Here is a 21,934-nt window from a genome sequence, read left to right as displayed (position 1 = left end):
TATCCAACGTTAAAGTTTTCCGGACGGACGGACGGGGGGGACGGACGGACGGACGACTCGGGTGAGCACATAGACTCACTTTAGCTTCGCATGTGAGTCAAAAAGCAGAAGGTTGATTTCCTTCTGCTATGCGAACAAATCATCGGTCAGAACACTTTCATTCAAGCAATCTTTTTTGTCCGAGTTGCTGGTTTCTATCTGGCATTTTGAAATTGTTACCAGTAAAATACAGTGGAAACCCCCTTTTAAGATTTCCAGAATTCTGAGAAAATCAGGTCTTTAACCCCTTCACTGCCACAGTATAACAGCATTTTGGTATTGCTGTGTGCCAGGGCAAAATTTCGCTTTCTTCGGTAGGTTCACTAATCTGTTCACTGCTCGATCATTTATTGAGATATCTCTTAGATCTTTGGCATGTGTTTTGCTTATACCCTTGGCTATTATAGGATGACATGATCATTGGACTTTGTTTGTGATTGTTATAGTAAACATTGATATAATGACCATTTTTGTCAAAAATCACAGTTTCCGAACTTACACACACACATTGCAGCACGTAAAACCACACAAAACACTGCTAAAACTGGTGTCAAACATCAGGTACTCACATTACAGCCCATAAAAGTATTCTTCTGTGTAGTAATCCATAAATCACTTTTTGTAGAGCTTCCAGAACACTGTATCGCTTCAAAACAGGTCTACGAGTTGAAGTCCGACTTTCGGCCCCCATTGTGAATCCTATAGATCGGTTCTAAACTTCTAACAAAGTTTTCACCACGTGGTACTAACTTATCCGAACGGTCAATGGGAAAGAACTGTGTTTAGAACCGCTCCAAGTGCTTGGACAGTGGTTACCTCCCATTTAGTTTTCAGAAATGTCCTGAAATGTTGCTGAGGCAAATCCCCCGTACTAGGTATGGTTATGGGCGTACGACAAACCAAAAATGACCACGTACCCAGTACGGGGTGGGCAGTGAAGGGGTTAATGGAGGGAGTCTTAAAATGGAGGTAAAGTTACAGAGGCTATGAACAGAAAATCTGAGAAAACAAGAGTCTCAAAAGGGAGGGATTCTTAAATTGGGGGGTCTTAAAATGGGGGTTCCACTGGACAGGAACGGTGATCTGTGGAGTCTAGCAGGAGATGAACACCCCAGACTCACATTGCCGACGTCCTGCTCTGACTTGACCCTGATGCACTCCACCAGGTTGAGCAGCAGTTTGCAGGACATGGTCTGGATGGTGGACGGCAGAGACTCGTCGTGCACGTTCTTGGAAAACAGGCTGACCGCCAGCGACAGGTCATGCAGGGGCAGCGACTGTCGCACATGGTGAACCAGGTCTGCAAGAGTGCTGTAGGCTAGCGGCCTGGAAGCGTAACAATACTAGCAGTGTAAGAATATAGTCTGACATGAGAATAGACAAGAGATCTAATATAAGTTAAGACAGATAGAGTGAAACGTGTACACCACCATATATACGGTATAAAAATCGCAAAAAAAGGAGAAAATAAGGTTTGCTAAATCTTGTACAACACAAAATTAAGAACATTTTAGTAAGTTTTTCTTAACCCTCATGTGAGAGAAGAAGGGAAAACGATTTACACATGAGGAGTGTTGCTTACAGCTTCAAAATAATATAATGTGCTGATTTTCCATATGCAAGAACCCCTAGAGAGGTTCAAAAGAAGGATTTCCTCCAAAAGGAGCAAGGTTCTCATGCCTGTACAGTCTATATCAAAGTGAAGTTCACGCGTGCAGAACTGGAAATGAGTACAAGCTGGGAACTCGGACCAACAGTTAGTTCGTTGATATCCACAGACTAACATGTACAGCGAGGGCTGCATGCCAATGACCTAAAGATCAAGAGAGAAGGGTGGGGGAGACATTTGAAAAAGATTCTTCTTCTTCCTCCTCTGGGTTCGACAGTTGTGTCACTCAAACGCAGACATAACGCCAACATATTTTATTGTAAGAGCATGCCCTTTCACTGCGATACCTACCGAAGGGAGTCATGTGTGGTCCACCCTGATCCAATCAGCACATTCTCGTCAAACAGCTGCTCTATCACGGGTACAAACTCTGAAAAAAAGCAACAGAGTTATCGTGAAAGGAAGGCTGTACAAAAGACACAAAAAGGTAAAATATGAATACAGAAAAGCTACACAATCATTCTAAACTTAAGAAATCACAAAATTAGTAGAAAAGTAACATTCGACACAAAAAGTCTCTAAGTTTGTGTGCGCACATGCATGTGTTTGTGTTGAGGAGATGACTGTAACTGTATACTGTGGAACCCCTCTTTTCAGACTTCTCCTCTTTTAAGACACCCCTTTCTCAGATGTTTTGTTCATAGACTCGGTAAATTTACCTCCATTTTAAGATTTCCTCCTTTTTAAGACCTGACTTTCTCAGATTTTTGAAGGTCGTCAAAGGTGGGTTCCACTGTAATGGGTTAAGTGTGCTCTGTGTCTGCCACAGTAACTTCAATACTAGCAAAAACAATACATAAACCTAAAAAATAAACACTACAGATATGCAACCGAACGCTTACTATTGCGTAGTTCTGTGGACAGGATGTGTCGAGCAGCGATGAGCAACTCTTTGCGCAGGTGAGCCACTTCCTGCGGGCACAGCCGCAACAATCCCAGCAGCCCTTGCACCATCTGCTGTGAATGGCTGTTGACAGGGTTCTGCACAAAATTGAGGACAGAAATATGTTCAGTGGTAATGAATACAGTAGAACCTCACACTTTGAGATCCCTCAATTTAAGAGTCCCTCACCCCCTGGTTTTTCAGATCTTCTGTTCATAAGGTCTGTAAATTTATCTTGATTTTGAAAACTCCCTCTTTTTTTTGGGGGGGGGGGGGGGGGGGCCTCCATTTTCTCAGAAGAAAATGTATAACTAAAAACAGTTCGAAGTACTTTTTGTTGTTTAAAAGTATACATGATTCTAAAAAGAGAGGGAGAGACAGCAAGAAGGAGAGGGGGGCAGAGAGAGACCAAGTAAAATAAGAACACAAAAACTTAAGTAATAGACTTTTACACGCTTATAACAACACCAACCTGGTAGATTTTGATGATGTAGGCCAGAAAGGACAGTGTCTTTATCTGTGCAGCAATGAAATCCACAAACACCTCTCGGTTGAAGCCAGGACTCGCCCTGGGAAAGAATTTGTTGGTTTAAGTTACTTCATGTCAGTGATTTGTGAATATTCTACTGCTCAAATTCAAAGCAGGTATAAATAATACTACAATCATGAAAGAAATCAACACCCAATTTTAATGCCAATGGTTTTAAAAATGGTACACTTTGTGTAGTCAACAGTACAACAGTATGAAAACAGGTTAGTCAAGATCATAAGCAACCAAGGTTTCCCGCTTGAAAGCTTCTCTCTCGTACTTCTGCAAACAATACCCTCTTAGCATTCAAAGTATGTATGTTTACACGAACTACCTAACTTTTTTTTCTCACTGTATTTCACTGTCAGCTGTAACTTTTTTTTATTGCAATGTTTGGAGGAAGAATAAAAAATTAAATAAAGGGAGAAAAGCACAAATGAAAAGACGACACACTAGCAAACAGGACAAACCTAACAAAATGTCTCCTCACCTACTGACTGAATTTCCTTCAAACATGATACACTTTGCACAGACAATTTTTTCTCGCGACTCAATACAAATCAGTACACACATTTTTTTCTCTCCCAGGTAAACAAAAACTCACATAGTGTGCGGCGGGGGCTGCAGGGTGATAGTGTTCATAATAAGCGGGATGAACTCGATCATGTCGGGCTGCACCTGCTGTTTGTACAGCTGGTACATCAGCACCACAATGATCGGCAGCTCCGCCAGCACCTTCAGTGACTGCACGCCGCGAGGGATGATGTTGTACTGAAACAAATGCCGTGATACTTTTGCAAGAAGAAAAGTATGAGGGGACGAAAAACATGAACTACAGCAGTACAGGTATAGTAGCATCACTATTCTAAGACTGCCTAAAATTCGAGTCTAAAAAGAGAGAAATCCAAAACATGTAGACTGCAAACGTTCCAAAATCAAGAATCAATAAACAAGATCGGTATGTTTATGAAACTTAAAATTTTATAGCAATTAATACAAAGAGGTAAGCATGAAAGTTTTTTGAGACAAATGTAACAAGCATGAGCAGTAAAAAAAAAAAGGGAAAAAAAGGAAAAGAAAAAAAAGTTGTTTGTCACTGTCAAATGCAGGCATAAAAACTAGTATATGTGGATGTGTGAAATAGAGCAGGGATAGTTGAGTTGGTTAACTTTAAACACTATTCTTTAACATATTCATGACAAATACATTTCTAGGTATAAAGAAAATAACAAGCCTACGGCTCATCCTGGTACCTTCAAAGCAGAATTACACTTGTAATAAATATACAAATGGCTAACAGTCAGGCTATTACATGACAAACAAAAACAGTTTTAAAGCCCGAGTTCCCTTGTGGCAGTGTTTTCAATGGATCAAAAAATGTACCAGGCACGGGATACTCACAAGGAACCGCATCACTGAAACTTTCTAGAGCAAGCGAAGAGTTGACTTCGCATGGTGGTCAATTGGTTCAGTGATACGATTTGTACTTAAGGTTCTGTACGTGGTTAATATCTAGTTCCCTGGGAACACGGTTATATCGGAGCTCAGGCATTAAAATCATGGCGTAGGGATAGCTGAGGACAAAGACCTAATCCCATCATAGCTGCATTTCCTTACCCCAGTGATAGTGCCAGGTCTTTTGTACCCCGGTGTTGCCTGAAAGCATAGGAGAATACATCCCACAAATTCTGATCACTTGCTTTATGAATGGCAACCAATCACACAAAGGCGTAAGTAAGCACACAGAAATAATCTTATTTTGATGCAAAAAAAATGTCAAATACAATTTTTTTTAAATTTAAAATAAATAAATGACCACTAGATGATGTCTTTATCAATATGTTTAATTAAGACCTGAAAAAAGACTGGAAATATCCTATCAACACGAACATTGCTTCCCCTTTGCCTCAAACCCCTGCCTGCCAACTTCTTTTGCTTCTTCTGCATTCGTGGGTTGCAACTCCTGTGTTCACTGCTGTTGTTTTTTTGTATGAGGAGGCCTTTTACATGCTTGGCTTTTCACCCCCTCCTTACCGTTTAAGCAGTCATACTCCCCCTTTTATTTTTATGGGGGGAGGGGTTGCTTGCTGGATATTTTTGTGTTTCTATAACCCACTTAACTCTGACATGGAATGCAAGATCTTATCAATTTAGCAGCTGACTTACATACCCCAAGACAGACCGGTTTTCTCCCAAAACTTGAAAAAGTAATGGTCAAGTAAAAAAAATAAAGAAGTTAATCTGATGATCAAAATATTAATCCAGTGGTAACCAAATGCCAACATTAGCAAAACCAACATTATTTTGAACACCTTAGAAAATAGTAGCCTGGACACAAATGGAGTATTTTTTGGCCAAAAACCTTCATGACCTACTCAAAAATAGCAAGGGTAAACAGGTCTGACTGGGCTATTGTGCCCATCCTCACCCTGTCCAAAAAATGACTCACTGTCACACTCTGCTGGTCGCTGTTCTTCTTATCGGTGACCACCGGGGTCAGCGTGTAGATGTCCTGCAGCCATTGGTCAACATTGATCTCCGACATGTCCTTCACCTTGCGCTGAGCGCGAGGCTCGAAGATCTTTGGCAGATGGCTTGGCAGCATGCTGTAGATCTTCTTCACGTACGCCAAGAAGTCCTGGATCTGATAAAAATCCGAAGTTGATAAGATTAGAGATCATTTTGATGTGATAATTTCAAACTTGTTCATCTGTTTCTATAACACATTCTACAGGATGTTCTGTTTTGCTGCTCAAACATTCAATAACCTACCCATTCTGGTTTTCAAATGAGAATATTACTATGCAATAATTATTGTTGTAACTTCTATGTACACAAAATATCAAAGAACAAAACTGCAGAAAAGATTGTGCCCACATACATGAACATGAGCTTGAGAAAGTTGCACTAAAGCTTTCTGCATGTATTTTTCAGTAAAGCAACGTAGTAAGACACTGAGTACCTCCTCGTTCATCTGTGGCCGGAATGATTTGTGGAGCTCTAAAATGATTCTGATGCACACTAGAACATTGTCCTCATTCTCTTTCTGAAAAAGAAAGGAAAACTTTAAATTAAACAAAACAAAGTAAACAAACAGTCAACAGTAAGGGGGGTGAGCTACACATTTATAAAAAAGATGCAGTCGCAATATTTTAAATAGAGAATAAACCACACATATGATATGAATATCCAGTCATCAAGTGTACTTTCATTTTGGTGCTAGATTATTCAACAAGTCGCGTAAGGCGAAAATACAGCATTTAGTCAAGCTGTCGAACTCACAGAATGAAACTGAACGCACTGCAAATTTTCAGCAAGACCGTATACTCGTAGCATCGTCAGTCCACCGCTTGTGGCAAAGGCAGTGAAATTGACAAGAAGAGCGGGGTAGTAGTTGCGCTGAGAAGGATAGCACGCTTTTCTGTACCTCTCTTCTTTTTAACTTTCTGAGCGTGTTTTTAATCCAAACATATCATATCTATATGTTTTTGGAATCAGGAACCGACAAGGAATAAGATGAAAGTGTTTTTAAATTGATTTCGAAAATTTAATTTTGATCCTAATTTATATATTTTTAATTTTCAGAGCTTGTTTTTAATCCAAATATAACATATTTATATGTTTTTGGAATCAGGAAATGATGAAGAATAAGATGAACGTAAATTTGGATCGTTTTATAAAAAAAATATTTTTTTTTACAATTTTCGGATTTGTAATGACCAAAGTCATAATTAAATTTTAAGCCACCAAGCTGAAATGCAATACCAAAGTCCGGCCTTTGTCGAAGATTGCTTGGCCAAAATTTCAATCAATTTTATTGAAAAATGAGGGTGTGACAGTGCCGCCTCAACTTTTACAAAAAGCCGGATATGACATCATGAAAGACATTTATCGAAAAAAAGAAAAAAACGTCCGGGGATATCATTCCCAGGAACTCTCATGTAAAATTTCATAAAGATCGGTCCAGTAGTTTAGTCTGAATCGCTCTACACACACACACGCACAGACAGACAGACAGACAGACAGACACACACACCACGACCCTCGTCTCGATTCCCCCTCTATTTTAAAACATTTAGTCAAAACTTGACTAAATGTAAAAAGATACTGGGCAGTTGACCAACAGCATACCTTTTAGATGTGTTCCTGCCCTAGAAACCCCTCTCTGGATGAATAATTATTCTACATCAAATACCACAACATAACCTGTCCGCCTGGTAATTATTTTTGTTTATATATTTGTTCATTTCTTTTTTATCAGCAGCAATTAATGATATGAACAGAACGATTAAATCAACCAACAAGCAATGGGAGTAAACAGAAGTTTTGAACATAGCTACACAAACAAATGAAATAACTGCTGCTTGTTAAATTATTTTGTACCTTGATCAGTTTGAACATGAGTGAGAGGATGGGCTGCACAAATCTCTTCAGATGGTCATTGCTCGGGATGCGGTGCAGGATTTCCAGTAACACTTTTCGCAGATGCTGGTGAAGCAGAACAAAAGCCATGAAATTATTGCAGGACTATACAACTTGAACCACAGGCAAGCAGTAAATAACTAATCTAGAACCTATATGGCCATATTCTACTGGGACAAGCTAGTCTGATCAAAGCGAGGCAAGTTTAGTACAGTAATATCAAATGTACATCAAGACAAACAAATCATGAGAAAAGCAAATGCTCATAAGACTCACACTTGTCATAAGTCATATGAATCAGAAACTCGAGCTTTAAAAATATCTGAGAACACATCAATGTTAAGGTTTTTACTCAAAGACGCCCGCCCAGCCAGCCACACAGACGAACACTGCTTATTACGATAACTCTCTGATTACTCAGGCAAGCCAATAAAACAACTCTCATGCCGACACACCCAAAAATATACACATGCTGAACTACATTAGGTTTATCTTTAAAATGTGTGCATGTTCCTTTATTTTAATATTCACACACTTCTGCACCACCCCCCCCCCCCCCTAACTCTCTCATAAGTCATATGATATACCCTGCCACATACTGACCTGCATGTTTTGCTCAGCAATGAACTGGGGTTCCCCTTCCTCCAGGATTTTCAGGAACACTTTCATGGCGTCCGCCAGAAAGGTTGGGTACTGCGGCGAGTTGACCACCGTCTGAAACAAAAAGTGAATGCCAACACACAAATATCCTTATGGATACAAATGATACAAAATAAGTAGTTTTTTTACCAAGCACATTCAGTGGAAGCAAGTTATCAGAAACAAAAAATGCCAAAAATTTTACAATCTTTTAAATATATCATACTAGAGGAATACCCGGCTTTGCCGGGTGAATCGCGAGACAGAGACAGACAGCGTGGCGGTTCGCCGTCTTAGAGCACGTGTTGAACATTTTCATCCACCAGTTTGTGCCCACTCAAAGGAAGGCAAGAACATACAGAGAGACAAAAGCCGCCAGACCCCATCACAAACAGAACTCTACAATCCACAGGTGTTGCCTGGCGAGCTAGCTATAAATAGCTCACAACTCTGCAGAGTCTGCTGTGAAGGGCGACGGTAGTCTCCCTGTCACACTCGACCCCCTTTGAATGAATTTTGTCCCCAAAGTTCCGAACCATGGACCCGCCAAGCTTAGGTCCCTCCCAGGTTGGTGGAATGGGAACAGCACGAAAATGATTCAGTGGCCATAATGCCATTCCTGAACATATCATGTCGAGTCCCATCCCTGTCGACGACGTCAAATGTAACCGAGTGCCGAAACACCACAATCACCTTTGAAGGCGAAGTCTTCTCAAACGGGATTGAGAATTTTAGAACTTATTTCTAAGCCCTATATTAACTGTACATACAGAGAGACAAAAGCCGCCAGACCCCATCACAAACAGAACTCTACAATCCACAGGTGTTGCCTCCACACACACACACACATACACACACACACACAGACACAGAAGCCGTATATATCTATCTGTATATATAAATATATAGAGATAGATGACAGTGGATTTTTCGATAAATAGATTCAACCTTTGCACTTTTACAGTGAGGACAACTTACGGGTACATGCAAGGAAAGCCGCGTTCTGGACAGTGCAGTGACCTTCTAAAAATAGTAACGGGAATATGGATTGACGCCACACGAAGGAAGGGAGATAAACGCAAAACACTTGAGAAGATAAGGAAGAGTCACTGGGAATGGATGTAGTGGATCCACAGAAAAACCAAAATCGGTTCAGCGCTGTGCGCTGAGAGCACGTGTTGAAAATTGTCATCGACCAGGTTGTGTCCGGGGTCTACCTGAATATGCCCACCAAATTTGAAGCAGATCCATCGAGAACTTTGGCCGTGCATCGCGAACACACACACACACACAGACAGACAGACAGACAGACACAAGTCGTATATATATATATATAGATAGATATATATACACTCTCAAAAACATTATACCAATCTGAAATGAACTTAGCAGACAAACTTTAACTACAGGTTCAACAATCTAGAATACCGATCTCAAACAAATAAGACTTAAAAAAAATAGTTAAATCAATAAGGCAAGAAAGAACATATATCTTCGTGCAGTACCTCAAAGTTCTCACTGAGCTCATTGGCGGCTTTGAGTTTCTTCTCAACAACTGCAAAATAAAAACATGTATAAGATGAAAAACCCCACAATGCAGACAATTCTACAAGAAGTTGTATAAAACACAAGGAGTAAGTTATGGAAGTTCATACTTTTGAATTTATGCTTGCAATTTGATGTCATTCAGTGATTCAACACTGTATCATTTCAAAACCATTGCAGAAAAAATGCATTGTTTACAGAACTTAGTCATATGAAGTCCTCTCCCCAGTATAAACACACAAAAAAGTAATTAAAACAGTTATCATACCACACAAACATCAAAACACACAATGAACTGTTAGAGTTAAGTCAGCATCAAATTCAAAATGATCAATTCTAAGTTGAGTAAGAAGTGGCAATCAGTGAATTGCAAAGTATGCTTTACATTTCAAAGTCAATCTAAATCTGCATACAACTACATTTAACCCTCAACTCTTGACCTACTGCCTAGATGATCTCACTTTTGTATAACACATGGATACTTTCCCTTTCAGACTAGTGTGACCTACACGGTCCATAAAGTACGCTGAAGGTTAAGGGTGATCCAATTCAATCCCAATGCTAAAATCAAATCAAATCAAATTAACTTTATTATCTCACATCTGAGAAATTATATTGGTGGTGCATTAACATGAAGACAAACGGAACACTACAACATTGTTGACATTAAAAATAATAAAATAAATGTACCAACTAATACGATTCTTATCTGACCCAAAATCTCACTAAATTAGTAAATAGACATAATCTTTCCATAAAGATGTAAAAAGTTCACACGTATTATGTTACAGGCATTAAGTGAAACCAGACAGTACGCGTAATGCCTAAAATGTTCAGGCATTACGCGTAATGCCTGTGACCACTAATACCAGGCATTACACGTACAGGCAAATCCGGATAAGACGAAATTGAAGGGACCGAATTGTTATTGTGTCCTATCCGAAATTTCGACTTGGTCATAGTACCGTGAACTACGAAAAAAATCAAAGAGACCGCTTGAGTATCAGTCAAACAACTTGTGATAATGCATGTTTCAGTTACTAGGTACTGCCCTGCCTTTGATCTGGCCCACACACAGATTTCCACTCTGTTAAACTCGGTCACTGACCGGTCACTGACCCCCATGCAGGAAGTGTTTCCTCTCTCAGATATGACAGGGGAACCACCTCTCATGGCAAAAACTGGGTCATTGACCCCTGGGAAGAAGGTCGTGTCTGTAAACAAGGCCACCCAATGCCTTTGATCTGGCCGCACACACAGAGCACACAAGACTGAACAAAGACTGAATGAGAGGCAACCCACAATTTGAATTCTTCTTCTTCCGTATAGTAACCACGTGGTTCACCCGTGAACACACACAAACACACACTGTGAGTACCACTCGCCTCTCCTAACTTCACTTCATACTTTATTGCGTGCCGACTGACCAGTCGGTGTGGCGTCCGTGTAGAGAAGAAGGGAATAAGGTTACACAATGCGCTAGTGTGAGACGCCAAGTTTCGTGTTTCGAGTTGCTGTAGTAAATATAGAGTAAATTTTGTCTTTGGGACTGACTTTCTGTTGTGTGCTATCCGTCTTTCGACTTACGAAAGAGAAATCCCATTTCGAGCTCAGGGTACTTTGTACACATAGATAAAGAGGGATAATTCCGGACCAGAATTTCTTTGTGTGCTAAGCGAATTTTTGACTTAACCGTTTGTGAGTTAGCTGGATTTGCCTGTAATGCTTAAAAATACCAGGCATTACACGTAATGCCTGAAATTTGACTCTCAAAATTACGCTTATTGCCTGAAGCAATTCAGGCAATACACATTACCTCTTGGATGACAGTGAAAACAGTTTTTTAAGGACAAAGTGTTGACAAAATGTCATGGTGTGAACATAGTAACTAACATTCAATCAAGTGAGCTTTGAATTATGAAATGAATGCACATTTTATTTTGCGATTATGAGTGATGGTTCGCAATGCAAAATAATGTATTTCTGACATAGTGTTCACCACAGTTTGAATTTCACGTAAGTGCGAGTGCATGTCACAATGGAAAGCCGAGGTCCAATATTTCCAGTCGAGTTTTCACTAGTTGCTTATTCGTCACCATGGAGGATTATGAAAAGGACGGCAGAAAGTTGCTCCCGAAAGCTGTGTACTTCAGAACAATCGAAGAAGTAAAAGCTGCTTTCCAGAAAACGACAGTCACGTCATGAGTATCTCTTGGGAAAGTAAGTGATGTTATTGTGTGGTGTTTGTCAAAAACAGATTTGAGTGTTGGTATTCAGCTCTGCGTCTATCGTGAAACAATACTGAAACCGGGTTATCTCCAATGCTGTCTCTGATAGAGTAATTGACACATAATTATAATATCAAAGGGAGGTAACAAAAAAGGCTTAGTACACTGACTGTTCTTGCTGGAACAAAAACAGCTAATAAGAAAATTGCGTTGTGTTATTTCACATACCGGGACTGTTGAAAGCTACGATATCAAATTATTATTAATGTTCGCTTGAGAAACACTGTGTAAACGGGTTTTTTTCTCATAAGGGAGATTTGTTATTATTATTCGGCGTAAGTTGTTCACGATCTTTAGTAGTCTGAATGTAGCGCTCGGGTACATTGACATGGTGTTGTTGTTTTAGGAAGATGAATTCAATCTGGACCCTGTCCTACGTGAACCCCACTTTACAAATCTTTGTGCGCAGAGTGTCAGAAGAAGAAGAAACGAGCGAGAATCAAAGGTGTTGTTGTTCGACCTATTCTATCAAACGATATTCAGGCATTACACATAATGCCTGGTTTCACTTAATGCCTGTAACAGGTTTCAGGCATTACGTGTAATGCCTGGCAATGATTTTCAGGCATTACACGTAATGCCTGGTATTTTTAGGCATTACGTGTAATGCCTAGTGGTCACAGGCATTACGTGTAATGCCTGAACATTTTAGGCATTACGCGTAATGCCTGGTTTCACTTAATGCCTGTAACATATATATATAGATATATATCCAGTACTGAAAAACAGAAGACATTTCCATTGGAGCAAGACAACTTGGACCAAACTCAAAAAACTCACTGCCAGGGGTGCAGTCCCCAATGAGGTTCAAGTAGGACTTAAAGGTGGTCAGCTGGGCCGCAGTGTCCTGCGGGTTCAGGGGCGACCCCAGCATTGTTGACTCCGTCTTGAGGCCGGAGTCTTCCACGCCAACTTGGCAGGAAATAGTTGATGATAAGTGTCCACAGGTTTCACCTGCAATGAGATTGAGAATTTTAAAGTAAAATAACTCTGTCTTCTTCTTCATTCATGGGCTGAAACTCGCAAGTTCACTCATGTTTTTGCACGAGCGAGTGTTTAGCCCACCATTCACTGATACAGGCCGCCATACGCCGCTTTTGGGGGAAAATTAATTCTGTTTATCAAAATTTTTTTTTTAGTTACAAGTGTCTCGACTCATTCATTTTGGTTTGCATTGATTGTCTTACAAATTTGAGAGAGAGAAAGACAGAGAAACAACCCAGGAAAGAGCCTGTTTCCTTTGTGATTGACATTTAAAACTAACAGGGGATTTGGCTATCTAGAAATAGAAAAACAAATCAGATGTTCATTCTCAATATGAATGAGTTCGTCACTTGACTAACCCACAGGCATGCTTTTACTGTTAGTGTTAATCATTCATTTCAAATGTGTACGTATGTATCCATCATCCATGACCACCGATGATTAACACTTGATCTAGTATAGTACTAGTAGTACTAAACTACTATACATTCCAGGAGTTAAACATCGTGGAAGTCTCTAACTTCATCACGGTCAGTAAACAATTTTCATGAAAGCGCCCAAATGTGATTTTTCTCTCTCCATTTAAAATAAGTTGCATGTCCCGGCTACCAGTTATATGTTATATGAAGTCTTATATCGCGCGCGTATCTCCAGACTCAGACTCAAGGCGCAGGGATCTATTTATGCCGTGTGAGATGGAATTTTTTACACAATACATCACGCATTCACATCGACCAGCAGATCGCAGCCATTTCGGCGCATATCCTACTTTTCACGGCCTATTATTCCAAGTCACACGGGTATTTTGGTGGACATTTTTTTATCTATGCCAATACAATTTTGCCAGGAAAGACCCTTTTGTCAATCGTGGGATCTTTAACGTGCACACCCCAATGTAGTGTACACGAAGGGACCTCGGTTTTTCGTCTCATCCGAAAGACTAGCACTTGAACCCACCACCTAGGTTAGGAAAGGGGGGAGAAAATTGCTAACGCCCTGACCCAGGGTCGAACTCGCAACCTCTCGCTTCCAAGCGCAAGTGCGTTACCACTCGACCACCCAGTCCTAGAAGGGTACCGCCACAAGGAGGGTACCGCCACAAGAGTACTGTGAACATTGTATTGCAAACTTGTGCCCAGTTGTGGTAAAAGGCTCTATCATCGTGGTTAAAAAGTTCTCTCCTTCTTCTCAGAAATGTTGTTAAGGATGGGGAGTTAAAGGTACAGCAGTCCCTGCAATGTAGGACCCCCGGCGTGAGCGGACAACTGACATGTACGGACACATTTGCTCGGCACGGAGTGTTTTCCTTCTATATTTGCCCCCCCTTAAACGGACACCTGCAAAACGTGGACGCGGACACTCATTTTCGGTCCCAACAGCAGGTCATACCTCCAATGTACGGACAGACCATCGTCAAATTTTCACCACAACAAAATCGATAACAGAGCAGTCCGGTTCTTGGTACAAAGATCACAGCCGCAATGGCCTGATGACAGTCACTGATAACTTGAGTGCACGTGTACCCATCAGGAGGGGGGGTAGTAAGTTTTGGTCAGGAGTGGAGTACATGCGAAGATGCCAACATGAAACTGCACTGTGCTCTTTATTCTTGTCTGTTGGACGTAAACAACAGAAACCACAGTCGATGAAGGTCCTGAGCGAAAGAGAGTGAAAAACCGGCCACAGTTCTCAGCATCATGTGTCTGTGTGTTACCTCTTTCATTGACAAGATACTCTTGTTTCCCCTCAGCCTTGACCAGTGAGATGGTTGCCTAATCTGTGAACCCTTCAGTTGTCTTGCTTTGTCAAAAGTTAGGACACAGTCAACTGGTTTTGCTCTGAGTGAACAGTGCAGCTGGCCTCTCTGGCCACAGCCCCAAACAGTACATGGCTGGAGGGAGTGAGAGAGAGGGAGGGGTGGTGGAGGGGTAGCTGGCTAAACTCTGTGGGGTGTCTGGTGTCACTGCATGTCAGCAGGAAGAGCATTGGAGAGAAATAGAGAGGTGTACCAGGGGTCGACACTAACTTATTTGGCCTGGGGCCACACTGGCCCCAGAGATGGAAATTGCTGGGGCGGAAAACAAAAATCTGGGGCCCACTCTCAGTATTCACGTGCGGCAATGCATTGTTTGTTTTTCTTCATCGTACTCAAGCCAGGGAAATTCTTTCAACCATTTGACATTGAAATTACGACAGCGCTATTGGCTGCATCGGTCTCCTTTTTATATTTAGTCAAGTTTTGACTAAATATTTTAACATCGAGGGGGAATCGAAACGAGGGTCGTGGTGTATGTGCGTGTGTGTGTGCGTGTGTGTGTGTGTGTGTGTGTGTGTGTGTGTGTGTGTAGAGCGATTCAGACTAAACTACTGGACCGATCTTTATGAAATTTGACATGAGAGTTCCTGGGTATGAAATCCCCGAACGTTTTTTTCATTTTTTTGATAAATGTCTTTGATGACGTCATATCCGGCTTTTCGTGAAAGTTGAGGCGGCACTGTCACGCCCTCATTTTTCAACCAAATTGGTTGAAATTTTGGTCAAGTAATCTTCGACGAAGCCCGGACTTCGGTATTGCATTTCAGCTTGGTGGCTTAAAAATTAATTAATGACTTTGGTCATTAAAAATCTGAAAATTGTAAAAAAAAATAAAAATTTATAAAACGATCCAAATTTACGTTTATCTTATTCTCCATCATTTGCTGATTCCAAAAACATACAAATATGTTATATTCGGATTAAAAACAAGCTCTGAAAATTAAATATATAAAAATTATTATCAAAATTAAATTGTCCAAATCAATTTAAAAACACTTTCATCTTATTCCTTGTCGGTTCCTGATTCCAAAAACATATAGATATGATATGTTTGGATTAAAAACACGCTCAGAAAGTTAAAACAAAGAGAGGTACAGAAAAGCGTGCTATCCTTCTTAGCGCAACTACTACCCCGCTCTTCTTGTCAATTTCACTGCCTTTGCCATGAGCGGTGGACTGACGATGCTACGAGTATACGGTCTTGCTGAAAAATGGCATTGCGTTCAGTTTCATTCTGTGAGTTCGACAGCTACTTGACTAAATATTGTATTTTCGCCTTACGCGACTTGTTATATTTAGTCAAGTTTTGACTAAATATTTTAACGTAGAGGGGGGAATCGAGACGAGGGTCGTGGTGTATGTGTGTGTGTGTGTGTGTGTGTCTGTCTGTCTGTCTGTGTGTGTGTGTAGAGCGATTCAGACCAAACTACTGGACCGATCTTTATGAAATTTTACATGAGAGTTCCTGGGATTGATATCCCCGAACGTTTTTTTCATTTTTTTGATAAATGTCTTTGATGACGTCATATCCGGCTTTTCGTGAAAGTTGAGGCGGCACTGTCACGCCCTCATTTTTCAACCAAATTGGTTGAAATTTTGGTCAAGTAATCTTCGACGAAGGCCGGGGTTTGGTATTGCATTTCAGCTTGGTGGCTTAAAAACTAATGAGTGAGTTTGGTCATTAAAAATCTGAAAATTGTAAAAAAAAATAAAAATTTATAAAACGATCCAAATTTACGTACATCTTATTCTTTATCATTTTCTGATTCCAAAAATATATAAATATGTTATATTTGGATTAAAAACAAGCTCTGAAAATTAAAAATACAGACATGGTACTGAAGGAATGGCAATTTCAGCTGAAATAAAGCCGGGGGTCCAGTGGGCCGCTCAGGCCCCCTGGCGGGGTCAAGGGGCAGCGCCCCTTGTGGGGGTCAGGGGGCGTTGCCCCCTGAAGCTGACGACTTTTTACTAATTCAAATGTGTTTAGTGCCCTCTCCTTGAAGCTGAGAGGGATATAAGTGAAAGATAACAAGGCTTGAGTAAGAAAAAATAATAATCTCAAGTCAATCAGCAGATTTTTTTGTTAATTTTTTTTTGTTAAATTTATTTATTTATTTATTTATTTATTTATTTTTTTTTTTTTTTTCGAATTTTCATTTTCGGCGGATTTCCGCCGATCGGCGGAAGAGTACCATGCCTGAAATATAAAAATTATTATCAAAATTAAATTGTCCAAATCAATTTAAAAACACCTTCATCTTATTCCTTGTCGGTTCCTGATTCCAAAAACATACAGATATGATATGTTTGGATTAAAAACACGCTCAGAAAGTTAAAACGAAGAGAGGTACAGAAAAGCGTGCTATCCTTCTCAGCGCAAGTACTACCCCGCTCTTCTTGTCAATTTCACTGCCTTTGCCGTGCGCGGTGGACTGACGATGCTACGAGTATACGGTCTTGCTGCGTTGCATTGCGTTCAGTTTCATTCTGTGAGTTCGACAGCTACTTGACTAAATGTTGTATTTTCGCCTTACGCGACTTGTTTCGTTTCTCTGTTCTTCATCTTCATTTCCATGTCTTTTTACACCACGGATGTGTCGCCACATCTTGCGTTTGGCATTTGAAGGCGATACTTATCTCTCACGCTAAAGAGCGCAATCTGGGAGTTATTTCCCTTGCGGCATTGTCCTTCGACGATTTCAATGGGTTTTTTTCCTTGACTGTGGCATTGATCGTAACGCAAACTTCAGTGACGACTTTGACTGGTGATTTTTAGTGATTGGCTCTGGCATTGGAATTTTCGGTTTGTCATTGTCAGTTGGAATTTATCCTGGGGCGGAGTGGGCCCCAAGCTTCGGCAATGTTTGGGGCGGAACACAAAACTCTGGGGCGTTCCGCCCCCCGCCCCCGCTAGTGTCGAACCCTGTGTACTCTTCCACACAATTTCCAAGCATCAGTTGTCAGGCTTATGGTAGGCATTAGTGAGGGAGAGTGGGAGCTGTGTTATGTACAGTGTATTTCCGTCTGAAGAGTGAAAAGTCACTGCCATGCCACATGATCGGCATGCAGTCAATAAAGCCAGACAAGAAGAAAATAAATTACATGAAAAGCCATCGCTGGAGTTCTTGTGAACCACAGCCGTTTGTTTCGTGCATAAAAACGTGCTATTGTAAATAAGCTCACATCGAGTCGCATTCAAATGACTAACTGACGACTACATTGTGAAAAAGGGAAACTGGATCACACGGGTTCACGATGGCTCAGGGGTAAGATAAACCACGCAAAAAAAAATTCTTTGAAAATTGTTCGCTCTTTACGGAGGGCACCTAGGATGTTCTCAATCGGTGAGTGTTTAAATGAAAGGGTGTTTGTACTGTGTGTAAAAGCCTGACCGTATCTGTGATGGTTTACGGGAGGCTAACTGAGCCTTTAAAGAAGTATAAGGAGTATATTGTTATTGTTTAGTAGCCACAAGAAGTGATTAGCCTAGACTCAATCCTGTTGTTTGTGTGTCTCTGTGTGAGTGTATGGGGGAGGGGGTGGTGTGGTCACCCCTCCCGTGACCGGACACCTGCAATGTACGGACAGTTTTGCTATGGCCCAAGGGCGTCCGTTCATGAGACTGAGAGTGAGAGGGACTGTTGTATTCCGAATTGCTGCCTTGAAGTTGAACCAACATCTAAAAACATGTTGGTTCAAGGCAGAAATTCGGAATACCTTTAACTCCCCATCCCTAACAGCATTTCTGAGAAGGAGAGAACTTTTAAACCGCGATGATAGAGCATTTTGACAAGTACAGTTTATCAGTTGTTCGGAAAAGCAGCATGATTTTCTTGTAACAGAGTTCCAACTCCAAGCAGCATAACACATCTACATCCAGTCAAAAGAATCGTGCGTTTGAACTCGACTATGCACTCGTCAAAATGACTATCCAACTTTATAGGAACTGGAGACTCAAACCAATTGTGTAAAAGATGAATATAGCATTAAGTTTCGAATGGAAATAGCGTGTCTTACTTGCAACTCTGAAACGCAGCCATTTTCTTTGTAACACCTCTCTAGTTTTGAAAATCAGCAATAGCTGTTAAGTCTCACCGTCCACGCGAATATGCGAGAATGTATCGCCTTTGAAGGCAAACGATAAAAATGAATAAAAATAAATGCAGATCTTTAATGCTTTTATAATGAAGCATTGTAAAGAAGCCTGTGTAATGTTTGTTTTACACAGTTGGCTATCTACGGCTACAGATTTGTGTACATGCCGGAATTGGACTACTGCTTTGACGTGATGGTATTGGTTCCAATTTGGGCAAGAAAAACTGATTCTGGTGTATCGACCAAACAAAACAACGCAACAAGCAATCAAACATGCAAACAAACATACAGAGAGAAAAAAGGCATTCTTTTGTAAAAGTGTGAATGCTCATCAAAGCGTTTTGTATTTATCTCATTACACCGCCGCCGGCCGTGACCAGACTGTGACTGACTCCGGGAAAGAGAGCAGGAAAGGAGAGCTTTTCAACAACACTTGCATTCAACTATGCTTGTACTATGTGTATGAGTATGGTTACGTTGTACGCAAAGTTTGTCGCTAAAAAGTAGCTTCGTTCAGGATGACGTATGGCAAGACACCTTTGTCGTTGATGGTCTGGCAAATAGTCGCTACCAGAATGAGAATGTCACGTTGTTGTTGGGAACCCTAAACCCTCGGAAGTGAGGGAGTGCCGAAGAAAATTTTCCATTCTTATGTAATAATTTAATGGACAATAAAGTGCTGTTATTGTTATTGTTATCATATTGTTTGATGCAACCGACATTGAATGCAAGCTTGCGTGCCGCCGTCTTGAAGCTTGTAATTTAGATTTTACTGTTTTCTTAGAATAATATAGTATGTGAGGGACTTACTTGAAAAGATCGACAATATTGATATATAAGATCAGCATACCACCAAATTAACCAGCCATAGCGACGGAGTAGTCAGTTTTATCACTGACGGGAGGCGGCCACGCCGGTCGCCGCGGCTTCAAGGTTGTTATAAGCAGCTTTGAAACTGACAGAAACGCCAGGCTATGCTAACTTTAAGTTTAACGTCCCCACAGGAACTAGTGCCTATTAGGGACAATAAGTGGTTATAATAATGCTAGGACAGAAACGCACTCAACCTCGATTATCATGTGTTATAGTGGCAGTGCACCCCCCACCCCCACCCCCAACACACACACACACCGTGGTTGGGGTCAGCGACACTCATACACACTAACACGATATAGGCATACACACACTGACGCACACGCACCCACAAACAAGCGACAAGTAAGAAAACTTTAGGGCAAAACTGAAAAGAACTCAAGAAAGGACACATTGTCTCCCCTGGACCGCGGTACAGTTCAGTACACATGATTCTCTCAGAGGCCGGTCCTATGTTCCCCCCTCAGTCTCTCTTTTATTACACAGTGCAGACAGACGGACAGACAGACACTCAGACAGACAGAGAGACAGATAGACACACACACACTCGCACACACTGACCAGTGGCGGATTTAGGGGGGGTTCAGGGGGGGGGGGGGGGGAGCAGAGAGAGAGAGAGAGAGATGAGAGAGAGAGAGATGAGAGAGAGATGAGAACAAGAACAAGAACAAGAACAAGATTTTATTCCTTTAAGGCCTTAGCCCCTTTCGGAAGGGGGCTGGTTACACAAAAGTAAAGCGTGTGTGCAGCAGCAATCCACACACGCGTCGTTTCAAGTGAACAGAAGAAAAGACAATGTATAATCACAAAATACTAATGCTTAAACAGCATTTTCTAAACATTTAAATGAAAAATACAAGAACTTAGCTACATTGCAAAGTATAGTTTCATTTTTCACAGACAACAACAGTGCAAGTTTGAAGTTCGAAGGACATCTACAAAATTTTGCTGGAATAAATTGACGTCTTAGATATTCCAGTGCAGGGCAGCATAAAACAAAATGCAATTCATCTTCAGTACTAGATTGACACAAACGACAGACCAAATTATTTTCACTTACAGCTTTATACCTTTCTGTATGTAAAGCAAGTCTGGAAATACCCAATCTAAATTTAACCAAAACATTTAAAAATGTGTCTGTTTACTGGAATTGACAAGTATGTTTCTACAAGATTTGTTGTCTTAAAGGTACGGTACAATGCAAACCGGTCGCTAGTCTGAATATGGTTATCCCACTCTTGCCACCGGCAGTCAATAATGCGTTGCTTAAAACATGCCAAAACGAATTAATACAGGCTACACCTTGGTTAATCCATACATACTGAAAACCATATCGACACAGGCACAACCGTACCTGTGATGCCCAAGTAGATTTACCTCTGCTATCTAGAGTAAACAACATCTTATATGCTTTACGAGGTAATCTACTGTCATCCATTCTTGTCAGTTTCAGCCAGTATCTTATGCAACGTACATATGAATTTAAGTAAATGGGATAACGTCCAAATTCACCATATACAAGATCATTAGGAGTACGCCTGTCAACACCTAAAAAACGTTTTAAAGCAAACAAATGCACCTTTTCTACTGTTGCTGCCTGCATCAGACCCCATACCTCAGCACCATACTGAACAATTATAGGTTGAACTTGTGAGTCAAAAAGCTTCATAAAAACATCCAAAGACAATCTATCGAATTTATACAAATTACTCATAATACACAGTACTGCACGTTTTGCTCTGGCAACTAGATCTTGACAAGCAAAATTAAAGCTTAATTTGGTAGAAAAATAAATACCTAAATACTTGTATGCATTTACTACCTCCATTCTTTGCCCACCAAAATACCAAACTTCACGAGCAGCTAGATATCCACCTTTACGAAAAACCACGATGTTACTTTTCCCCATGTTTACTTTAAGCTCAAGGCGCTGTGAAGCAGAATATAGACTATGTAGTTGTGACTGCAGACCAACAACAGTTTCAGACAGCAAAGTAATATCATCGGCAAACAGTAGAATGAACAATTCAACAATGTCAGGGTTTAAAGTAATACCATGCCTACCATTATCAATGATTTCCAATGCCAGCTCATTTATAAATAGAGCGAATAGAATTGGACTGCACACGTCTCCTTGCTTCACACCTTT

At 40.7% G+C, this 21,934-nt stretch overlaps 1 protein-coding gene across 5 annotated transcripts in view; it reads right to left on the bottom strand.

The window, feature by feature from the left end:
* LOC138981634 (transformation/transcription domain-associated protein-like) overlaps window positions 1-18,867 on the bottom strand; it is a 158,528-nt gene extending 139,661 nt beyond the window's left edge. For all 5 annotated transcript variants that reach the window (XM_070354624.1, XM_070354628.1, XM_070354625.1 and 2 more), the window contains exons 1-13: window positions 18,835-18,867; window positions 12,795-12,968; window positions 9,687-9,736; window positions 8,146-8,256; window positions 7,504-7,608; window positions 6,083-6,166; window positions 5,570-5,764; window positions 4,738-4,776; window positions 3,725-3,891; window positions 3,064-3,160; window positions 2,551-2,689; window positions 2,000-2,078; window positions 1,161-1,365 (exon numbers count right to left, since the gene is read on the bottom strand). In XM_070354624.1, the coding sequence (XP_070210725.1) occupies window positions 1,161-1,365; window positions 2,000-2,078; window positions 2,551-2,689; window positions 3,064-3,160; window positions 3,725-3,891; window positions 4,738-4,776; window positions 5,570-5,764; window positions 6,083-6,166; window positions 7,504-7,608; window positions 8,146-8,256; window positions 9,687-9,736; window positions 12,795-12,888 (1,365 nt within the window). In that variant the 5' untranslated portion in view covers window positions 12,889-12,968; window positions 18,835-18,867. The remainder of the gene's footprint in view (window positions 1-1,160; window positions 1,366-1,999; window positions 2,079-2,550; window positions 2,690-3,063; window positions 3,161-3,724; window positions 3,892-4,737; window positions 4,777-5,569; window positions 5,765-6,082; window positions 6,167-7,503; window positions 7,609-8,145; window positions 8,257-9,686; window positions 9,737-12,794; window positions 12,969-18,834) is intronic.
* Window positions 18,868-21,934: the final 3,067 nt, after the last annotated feature.

This window comes from Littorina saxatilis, linkage group LG12 (assembly GCF_037325665.1).
Source record: "Littorina saxatilis isolate snail1 linkage group LG12, US_GU_Lsax_2.0, whole genome shotgun sequence".
Taxonomy (NCBI): Eukaryota; Metazoa; Mollusca; class Gastropoda; order Littorinimorpha; family Littorinidae; genus Littorina; species Littorina saxatilis.
Note: the sequence above shows the minus strand (reverse complement) of the source record. Positions and strands in the feature narration are given on the sequence as shown.